This window comes from Platalea leucorodia (genome assembly GCF_965183815.1).
Source record: "Platalea leucorodia genome assembly, chromosome: 1".
Lineage (NCBI taxonomy): Eukaryota > Metazoa > Chordata > Aves > Pelecaniformes > Threskiornithidae > Platalea > Platalea leucorodia.
Genome location: NC_138823.1, coordinates 150919251 through 150929605, shown reverse-complemented (window position 1 = coordinate 150929605; position 10355 = coordinate 150919251). Strand labels below are relative to the sequence as shown.

The 10355-nt window shown below is 50.9% G+C and overlaps 1 protein-coding gene across 1 annotated transcript in view; it reads left to right on the top strand.

Annotated features, from left to right (window-relative positions):
* Positions 1-650: 650 nt before the first annotated feature.
* Positions 651-10355, top strand: part of MKX (mohawk homeobox) — a gene marked incomplete at both ends in the record, with an annotated part of 44065 nt that continues 34360 nt past the window's right edge. Inside the window, 3 exons of the mRNA XM_082327320.1 lie at positions 651-832; positions 2924-3083; positions 9859-10012. Of these exons, the coding sequence (XP_082183446.1) occupies positions 651-832; positions 2924-3083; positions 9859-10012 (496 nt within the window). The remainder of the gene's footprint in view (positions 833-2923; positions 3084-9858; positions 10013-10355) is intronic.

Below are 10355 nucleotides of genomic sequence, written 5' to 3'. Positions count from 1 at the left end.
GCCCGGGCGGGGCCCGCGCCCTTGCCGGGGCGGCCGGGGTCCCCTCGCCGGCCGTGCCCCTCCCCCGGGGATGGGGAGCGGCGGTCCCGACGGTGTGAGTGGCTGTGCGGCGGCTGTGCCTCCGGGCGCCGGCTCTGCGCATTTGGTGGTCGTTAAAAACAATTTGTTTCCCTCCCCGTTTGGGGAGGGGGAAGGGGAAAATCATTCCGGGGGAGGGGAGGGGAAGGGAAAGGGGAAAAAAAAGGAGAGAGAGAGAGAGAGAGCAAGCGAGAGAGAAACACCAAACCCCACAGAAAACCCGCGCTCCCAACTATTGCGACACGGAGCGAGGAGCGCGGCGGAGGCTGGCGGCGAGGTGCGAGCGGGAGCGGGCCGGGCCGTGGGAGCGGACCGGGCCGGGGGAGCGGACCGGGCCGGGGGGGGCCGCGGGAGCGGGCCGGGCCGTGGGAGGGGCGGGCTGCCCCCCCCACCCGTGGGTGGGCAGGCGGCGCCCGGTGCCTCCGCGCTGCCCCCCCGCCGGTCGCGCCGGGCGGGTCTCGGCGGTTCGGCGCGGCTGCCCGGTGACCGCTGCCGCCTCCCCGCAGCGCAGAGCGAGCCCCCGCACCTCGGAGCCGGCGGCCAGCCCGACGGCGGCCCCCAGCCCCCCCACCATGAACACCATCGTCTTCAGCAAGCTCAGCGGCCAGGTGCTTTTCGAGGAGGACGCCAAGGACCGGGAGCGGAGCGGGCGGCCCTACGTGGGGGTGGTGGAGGGGCCGCACCACGCCGAGGTGCTGCTCCCCGACAGCCCGTCCATCAAGGAGAGCCTCAGCCTGCGCAACCGGCGGACGGGGTATGCCGAGCGCTCGTCTCCGCGCCGCGCCGCGCAGCGGCTCCGCGGGGCCGCCGGTGCTGCCGGGCGCCGCGTAGCCGGTTTGGGGGTTGCGAGATGGGTTTCTGGATGGGCCCTCCCCCACGGGCCCCGGTCCGTACTCTTTGGGACTCTCATTTCATAGCTACGGTGGGAAATTCTGGTAATAGGTGATGCCGAGGATCCGATTGGGCTGGAATGTGCCAGACAGAGCGCTCCTGTCCGGCGGTGCTTGACCTCCCCCCTCTCTGCCTCCAGACAAAAACAAACCGGGGAAAGCGGGGCTCGTCCGGTTTGGTCGGGCGCTTCATGTCATTAAAGCCCCCAAAACAGAGGCGCAAGGCGGAATGTGTGAACCCGGCGGGGCCGACCCCCGCCGGCGGGGCCGGGGCAGCCGGTTGGCGGCCGGGGCCGGGGGCGGGCGGGCGCTGCGCGGCCCCAGCACTTGGTCCGCCGTCCCGCCTGGTTCGCAGCGCGCCGAGCGGGCGGGCGGCGGGGAGCTGCGCGGTCGGTGCATTCCCTGGGATGGGATTTAAAACGGACTAGCTGACTGCCCGTCAGGGGCCGGGCAGGGTGCTGTTAGGATCGGCTTTGCTCACAAGGCGGCTGAGGCTGAGCCGTCTGCGGCTGGGTGTTTGGTGCTGGAACAGGTGAAACGGGAGGTGATGAGAGGACGCGTTAGCTCCGGCGGGCTGTCAGCCGTAGCTGGAAGGGTTGAACTGGCGAGCGCGGACGAGGCGTGTCGGGTCCGCTTTACAAAGCAAAGACTGAGGAGCCCAGTCGGGAGGCACCGACACCGAGAAATCCCGAGGAGCTGTTTTTACTGCCGAATTTCCACCTTAACGATTGCATCAGCTCGTACGTTTAACGGCGGTGCTGGCTGGTAGGACGCAGGTTGTGTTTCATCCACATGTCGCTGCCAGCCGATCGCGGCGGAGGGGGGCTGCCCAGGGAGCCCCGGCGGAGGCGGCGGCCGCGGCCCCTCGGCCCGGCCCGGCCCGGCCCGGCGCGGCGCGGCCCCGTGGCGCCCCCTGCCGCCGCCGCCCGGAGCCTCCCCCCAGCGCTGCCGGCCCCGGCCCCGGCCCCGGCCCCGGCCCCGGCCCCGGCCCGCCGCCGGGTTTTCCTTCTGCCTCCCCCGGTTCTATTCGCTCGCTTTTCATTTTTACAAACAAACACCTTTTCCTTTTTTTATTTTATTTTTAACGGGAGCTGCGTTTGATTTACCCCCCGTTCCACCTTTTCCCCCGGCAGGCGTGGGGCTTCGGGGGCTGCTTCGCGTCGCTGCCGGCGGCGTTAGGGAGCGGCAGGCCGGCTCCCCCGGGAGCACTCCTCGCCGCCGGCTCCGAGCGGGGAAATGACCGGGGAGGTGCTCGATGCCGCGGGTATCCCCGAATATAACCGGCAGATCAATTCGGGCGGAGGGCGGGCTCGGCTGGCCCCGGGGGCAGCCCGTCCCGCAGCCCTGCGCTCCCGGCGGCGCCGCACTGGGGTGCGCGGCCGGGGCCGTGCGAGGCGGGCTCGGGCCCCGCTGGAAAGCCCCTCTGTAAACAGACCGACCGCACGCCTGGCAGATGCCGAGCACCGAAGGCATCGGGACACTCAAACCCCGCACCGGCGGAGCCCTGACCCCGCTGAAATCCCCGCGGTGGAGCCGCCCGGGCCCGGGCATGCAGCAGCATGATGCAGTGATGCAGCAGCATCACGGCCAGCGGCCCCGGCCCCGAGCCCTCCCCTCTCGGTTCGCTCCCCCAGACCCTCAACTTGGGGGAGCTGCGGGCGTCGCCTTCTCCTCAGCAGCCGGCCCGGGGCGAGGGTTGCGGCCGTGGAAGGTCCCCGAGCAGGCGGCGGGGACGGGGCTCGGCTCCCCTGGGCAGGGCGCACCCCGGGGTCGGGGCACCCCCCGAGCAGGCTCCCCCGGGCAGGGCGTCCCGCGGGCGGCTGCGCATCCCTGCGCGCTTCCTGCGGCGGCGGCCGCGCAGGGGAGCTCGGCGCCGGGCCCGGGCCGGGGGCGGGGGGTCCGGGCAGGTGCCCGCCGCCCCGGCCGCGGTGCTGAGCGCCCCTTCTCCGCGGCAGGGCGCGGCAGAGCGGCGGGAAGGTGCGGCACAAGCGGCAGGCGCTGCAGGACATGGCGCGGCCGCTCAAGCAGTGGCTCTACAAGCACCGCGACAACCCCTACCCCACCAAGACCGAGAAGATCCTGCTGGCCCTCGGCTCCCAGATGACCCTGGTGCAGGTAAGGGACGCCCCTACCCCCGCCTCCGGCGGCTGCTCTGGGGCGTTTCGTAGACAGGAGGGACAGGGACAGCATCAGCCAAAGCCCCGCTGTCAGCTGAGCGAGGGGCATCAGGGGAGGCATCAGTGCCGCCAGCAAGGCCGGGGGTCCTGTGCTCGTCCTTCCCTCCACCCTCCCCGGGGCTCCCCCTCCGGCAGGACTGTATCCCCCAAACAGGAATTCCCACGTCTGGGCTCTCCTGGCCGGGGAAGTGGTAAAGGCAATCAGCAAAAGGTGTATGTTTTCCCTCCTAGGAAAAGATGCTCCCATCCTTTAATCTCATTCATAAATACAGTGGAAATATTTTTGCTTAGTCTTTAAAAATCTTCGGGTAAAGACAGTGAGTAATGGGAGATTGCAGCACAGAACAGGAATTGTTGAGGAAGTTGTAGGGAGCTACTCTTTTCCCTTTTGAAAATGGGCTAGAGTGGAAACAGTTGTATCGTTCTGATAATAGCCATCACCTGTTGCCCAGCTGGTAGTTACCTTACGCGCTGCGTGCAGCGGCTTGGCGTGGAGGGACCGTGCTTCACAGTCTTGCAGGAATTATCATCATAATGTAGTTAGACCTGGGGAGAAATTGTTTTGCCCTCAGGTAAAGACTCCTCTGAAATGACTGGCAGTTGTGTTGCAGTAAGAGGTAGAAAGTCGGCTGCAAATGTTTATAAATCTTACTTCTTTGTTCTCTTTGCCATCTGGCACTCTATTGAAATATGTGGTTAAATGCTATCGGTTGCTGAGTGATGCTATCTCAGGTCTGGATGCTGCAAAGATTTATGCATTGTGAATAATCTAATTTCCTTACTGGGAGCTACTGCTAGGTGCGTAAAATGAAACAGATGTGTTTGCAGGATCAGGTCCTTAGCGCTCTGTCTGAGATATTATGTGTCACTTTGCAAAGAACATGAAGATATCAAAATAACATGAAGTATTAGAAAAAGAAGGTGGTAATTCAGCATTATTATTTCGAGTAGTCCTTCGAAAAAGCCAGTGCAGTGAACTTCAATGCTAGTAACAACAAAATGTGAAACTTTTACACTTTAGTACCTCACTGTGAAACTATTGCACTAGAAAAAACACTATAGCTTTGACAAAAATAATATTAACGTCTCAGAAAATGCCAGTTATAACTGGAAGATACAGTTAAAACAACTTCTCTTGCTTTTAAAAAATATACATGAAAGGTTTGCTCAGACTTTTAAAAATACGATTACATAAACACTATCCATTCAATGCCGCAATTCAATAGGAGTAGTTTATTGGACTATGGCTTTTAGAATATTCCTGTATTTTTACATGAGTTTTAAAACATACATCCAGAATACATGTTGGGAGACTTTCTCATCAATGACATCTTGAGGAGTTCCTCTCCTGTTCTTTTATAAATGTCTCAGAACGAGCAGACAAGGGAAAAAAACTGGTGGGTTTTTGCAGTATTTCTCTCGTGGCAGCTTTGATAAATCCTGACGGGGATGTGCTGTGTTAGCCTCTGTAAAAACATCAAGTGAGCCGTGACCACTACACCATAGAGTTTTACGATCTATGTAAGGTGTAGAATAAAATTAAAAAGAATCATGGAGGGCTACATTTATCTCTGTTAGACCCCCATGACTCTAGTGGATTTACGCTGAAGCTGAATTTGACCAGCCTTATTTCTATGAACTGTAATATTTGAAAGAGCTGTGCAAACCAGCACATCTATCTTCATTTACAGAAGCACACCATCAAAAAGAAACCCCAGCTGTTTCTTCCATCATTGGGGTGCGATGCTCTTTTAATCCAGGAATACGATAGCATCTGTACGAGAGGTAAAGACATATGTCTGGCACCAGCGGTAATTCCTGAGCCTGGAAGAACAAAACAACACACGCCCCACATCTACTTTTCAGATGCCCAGAAAGAACAAGACTGTAATCCAGATCAAAATTCTTGTTCTCTGAGAGTGAGAGAGAAAGCGCCAGGCTGTGATCTCAGCCACGCTGGGTACATCTGAAATAGCTTCCCCGAAGGCTGTGCTCGTTCAGCTGAGTGGCGTAACCAAGAGCAGGCTTGGGAATGGGCTTCCGTATCTGTTGGAAAGCTTCGCTTCTCTCCCAGGAGGGGCACTTTGCAAAAGCATCAGCCAGGGTCTCTTGCAATTCCTTTTCTAACCTAGTAACGCCAGACATCATTGGAGAACCAGGAATCAGCGTGTGATGTTTTCTCCGGGCGACACACCTTCACGTTCACTGGCCAGTCTCATATTTCCTACTCTTCTTCCATTTCTTGGTGCTGTCCCGTGGTGTTTGCTCTTGGTGGGACCGTATGCTTGCCCCCACAGCTTGCCGTCCTGGGGAGGCTGTTGTCTGCTGACAGCTATTACCACATCCCAGCATCCCTCGTGTGCTGACACCTTGTTGTTGGAAGCCCTAGGGAAGACAAAAGATACTGTTGAAAATCCCTTTGAGTTTCTGGCAAAATGCTGTTTAGGGAATGAATGATTGGGGTTTTTTGTTTTTCACCTGACTGCTGACCTTGGAAAAGCTCTTCAGCAGCTGCCTGGAAGATGATGTTGGTCACAGTAATATTGATAATATGGCTGTAACTCTTCTCCACGTGCTTTTCTTTCATCTAATGAGCCTTATTGCAGTATGTACCATCTATCCAAAGGAGCTTTTGCAGGCTGTGGCATAGATATAACCGATCCTTCTGTGAGACAAGGAGGTGAACATCCAGCCCTGTTTTCTACTGTTATTATTAGGACAGTATCTGCATGTCAAATCTTCCACTATTTTATTTTCATGTTTTGCTATCACCCAGTTGGCTGATTTTAAATTAGTTTATTCTACCTCACTAATACTTTGGCTTAATCCCCTGTCCCTGGGTACAGTGGGACAGCAAGGGGGCTGTTCCAGCTGCAGGTCCGACAGTGCTGCAGAAGGAAAGTCAGACTCTTTCAAGGAGGTAGGATTTCGCAGGAGTCATAAATCATCTTGTTTCTTAATAAGTAGTAGCAAAACCTGGGGCAAATTCTGGGCTGACTTATTCCTGAGCAGGCCAACAAGGTCTTCGAGAGTCCTCAAGGCAAATGTTATTGCAGCTTTCAGTCCAACAGTCCAAAGTTTTTTACTTCGCCAATTGCCAAAGCAGAAAGCCAAAAAAGCAATATAGTTTGAAAAGGCATTTTATGTTTTACTCCAATTAGATTCCAATTCAGAATCCAATAATTTGTCCTATTAATATGCTACATTTTCATTTGTATTATTACCACAGTGCTTGATTTATTTGATTTTAAATTTTTGTTTAGATGTTCTTGTGAAATAAAAAAGAAAAATGGCTGTATATTCCTTCCAGAAAGAAATATGAATGGCCGTATTGTTGAAGAGAAGTTCTTTGCAATACTAGGATTAAATATATTGGTCATGTGCTGCTATGGATTTAATAGTATTCAGATTCAGAAAGGCATATCTGGATTACTGGAGAAGGAGAATCGCTTGATTTCTGTTCCCTTTCTGAAACTTTGGCCACTCTTAAGCAGTGAAGCAGAACAAATTACAATAAAATTGAAGTCCCTTCAGAAGCAAAGCCAGAGAGTCAGTATTTCATGATGCTGATATAAGTACCTGATGCTCTCTGAGAATGACTAAGCTGCTGTAAAATATGAATGCTGGAAAGCACATCTATTATCGTTCTCCTCGGGTTTTGTCTTTTTACTTCTTGCAGAACTGCATGACTGTTACTTTTCAAGAATAGTGAATTTCATCATGTGTTTTTTCAAGATACTTAGTTCTTTGGGAGGTTTCTGAGACAAAGATTTTCCCACTGGCTTGTATGTAAATCATTGTTTTGGGTTTTTTATTGTTTTTGGAGGTCACAGTAGTGTAACTTGGGGCCATCATAAAGGATGGATGGCTTTTGGCAGCTTAGATTGTTTCTTTTTGCAATAGCTTAAGTAAGTGTGGTTCAAACAGGCACTTGCAGTGTGGGGGACCTACAGCAGTAGGCATGCAACTTTATAATAAAGACCGCTCGGATACACAAGGTAACATTTGAGGCTGGTTGAACTTAGTGACAAAACGGTCCTTGGCTTTAAAGGAGCCAGGAACAGCCTGCAATAACCCAGCCCGTGGCTGGAGTTCAGGGTGGGCATGCTGTCTGGTAGGGCCTGTGGCCATGCAGCCTCTGCCAGTCCACACACCTGGGGGTTGTCCAGGACTGAAGAGTGGGAGAGATGCTGAATCTCTTTATGTCTTAGAGATCAAGATTTTCCAGCAACATACACCAGTGCCTGAGCGCAGGAAAGTACCCCGAGATACCACACTGTCGATCTAACCTGAAAATCTCTTAAGTGAATTTGCCTTCAGCTTTAATGGGCCTTGTTGTAATTGCATTTGGGAGAAGAGTTTCTGGGGTGAGAGCTTGCTGTTTTGTTCTTTAGCAGAAAGCTCCTCTTGTAAATGCTGACTTAAGGTTCTTTCATAATGATCAAATACTACTATTTCCTCCCCTCATTGCAGAAGACTTAAAATATGACTCATCTTTTCATATTGATATGCAGAAAGCGAAGCTTTGGCATGGAAAGAATGAGCCCAAAATAAACCAAGAGTACCATGCAAAAATCACTCCTGCTAAATTTAATTGCTTTTATGTATGAGTCACGCTAATACTAGCCTATCTTTCTTTTCTGTACATGGCACTTCACTGATGAAATATTTCAATATGTAATGAAATGGAGCATAATGAACCTCTTTCTAGTGAGATGTTGGAAAGCTGTCAGTTTTGTAAGATGCTGCAGTAACTGCTATAATATTCAGTGGGACCCTGGATTGATCCGCCTCTATCGTTACAGGCTTGATGTCAGAGTTATACTAAATCATGCAGCAGGCAGGTGACTGCTGCTTCAGCTGAGCAGTCTGGAGTGAGTTTGTTAATGGCGTTAGAAAGTGGATGGATTCCAGCCCACCCTTTCTGGTTTACTATAATGATTGCTGTGTCAATATGATGAATATAAATAAGTAGCCTTGGAAGAGAATGAAAATTACTTACTCTTCTCTGCCAGCTGCAGTTTTGGTCTTCTAACCTGTCATAGCAAACTACATGGTTTGTAAAGTTATGTGTTTGGCATCTGAGCGCTGATCCGGGGCTCGCTGTATTTTCGGTGGAACCCTGTTTCATGTAAACGTGATTTTAAGTAAAATCAAAGTGACAGGCTTAAGGCACCACTGCTAAGCTCTGGGTGGGACTCTGAACCGAAGTTTTTTTTTCCCTTCAAGCAGATAGTGTTTCTTTTTCTTGCAATCCCCCTGGAAGAGACTATCAATCCAGAATAATTAGCCAAATACTTCTGTGCAATTTATACAACCTTAGCCACAATAGACGGATGACAAAACTAGGGCCAAAATCCAACACTGAGGTCTACAGTTTGGCTCTCTAGTAGGTGGGGTAGCATGTATTGATAAAACATGCGTTAACTTGCTTTGCAGGTTAACATGGAGTAAAGAGTATGATAGTTCCCGGGTCAGAATATGACTGCAGCAATCTCGGCTTCCTCTGTGTGCACTTTCACAACACAAAGATGTGAGCGGGGCTATCGACTCTCCCGACATTCTTTACATTCTCCTTTGCAAGTAGTGCTACTCTGCCTCCTTCTTGCAGAGGTCATGTCAAAATACACTTATTCCTGCAAGGAGTAAATAGCATTTTTAAGACGTGATTTATCATTAAACAAATATTGTTAGAGTGTAGGTAGCTTGCCTCTGCTCTTGCTTGTAGTAAGGTTATGGTAAGGTCACTCTGTCAGTATCAGTATTTCCTATTTTATGTATTTTCAAGTTACAGTAGAATCAAGGCCAGCGTTTTCTCAGGTATGCTTTCGTGCAAAGTCATTGCAAGTACACGCATCCCATTTGGTGGTTTGTTTAGCACTGCTGGCACAGAAGACTATCCCGTGCCCTTTTGCTCCTTTGGTACCTAAAGCACTGTGAAATCCTTGTGTCTGAGCCTGACTTTGCGGTGACCCTCTATGCGAGAGGGATACTAACGTCTATCCGTTTTGCAGTGTCAAACTAGAAAATGCTCTGCAGCTGAGAAGAATGAAGACAAGCCTGTCTCTTGTTTAGTAGTCCCTGTGTGAGGAATCTGCATCTTCACTGCTTTTTAGGGTTTCCATAACAGAAAGAGTTCATAAAAGCTGCTGCTCTGTAGAGCAAATAGTTGATGTCAGCAGTGACTCAACGCAGGTTATATTCTGTGTAAGACTTTCCTGATACCCAGTAGCTGTCAGAGTACTGATAAGGCACGAGGGAGAATTTGGGCTTTTATGTAACCAAATTCAGAATGTTTTTTTCTGTTCAACAGCGTTACTGTAGCCTACATAAACGTCAAAGGCAAATTACCTAACATTCGCTCTTAGTTTTCACTTAGGATGTTAGTAACATAGCAGAGATTCGTATGGAAAGTTCAGGGCATTATCTTTAAAAACAAAGAAAGATGGATATAAAATTAGTATTTTGGGACACCTTAATTAAAACCTTGTTAAGAATGAGGGTTTGGTAACACTTGGGAAGGGTGGAAAGCCTGAACCTGCCTTCTTGTCTCAGGCTCCTGCTCTGCTCAGTGATAGTTTCATGGACTCCTGTTCATGTTTCCCTTGTTTGCTATTTTTTAGGTTATACATAAACCTTATCACATCTATACACGTTAGATTTGTTTATTTGCATCATTTTCAAGGGAAACTAATAGATCCATTTGTATGCAGGTATCAAACTGGTTTGCCAACGCAAGACGTCGCCTGAAGAATACTGTCAGGCAACCAGATCTTAGCTGGGCTCTACGAATAAAACTGTACAACAAATATGTTCAAGGAAATGCTGAGCGACTCAGCGTGAGCAGTGATGACTCATGCTCTGAAGGTTTGTTGACGCTCTTTTTATCAATTTTAAACCAATTAAAATATAAAGTATCAGATACCCTAAGTTAGCTCTGATTTCTCACAAAATGCCCTCAGTGGATCCGCCTTTATTTTCTGTGAATTAGGTGCCAGTTTTGGCTCCCAGCTACTATGCAGCCTTGCAAAGCAGGATTGGGTAGGTTAATCGGGGTGACAGTCTGGTTGCACGTTATTTGCCTGTTTCATATAACATTGTCACTAGAAAGATAATTGTTAGTTCATTAGATTCTACAAGCCTATTGCTTTAATCTGCATTAAATGAAAAAATTGATTACGTTTGTTGGTTTAAGGAAATGACATATCTC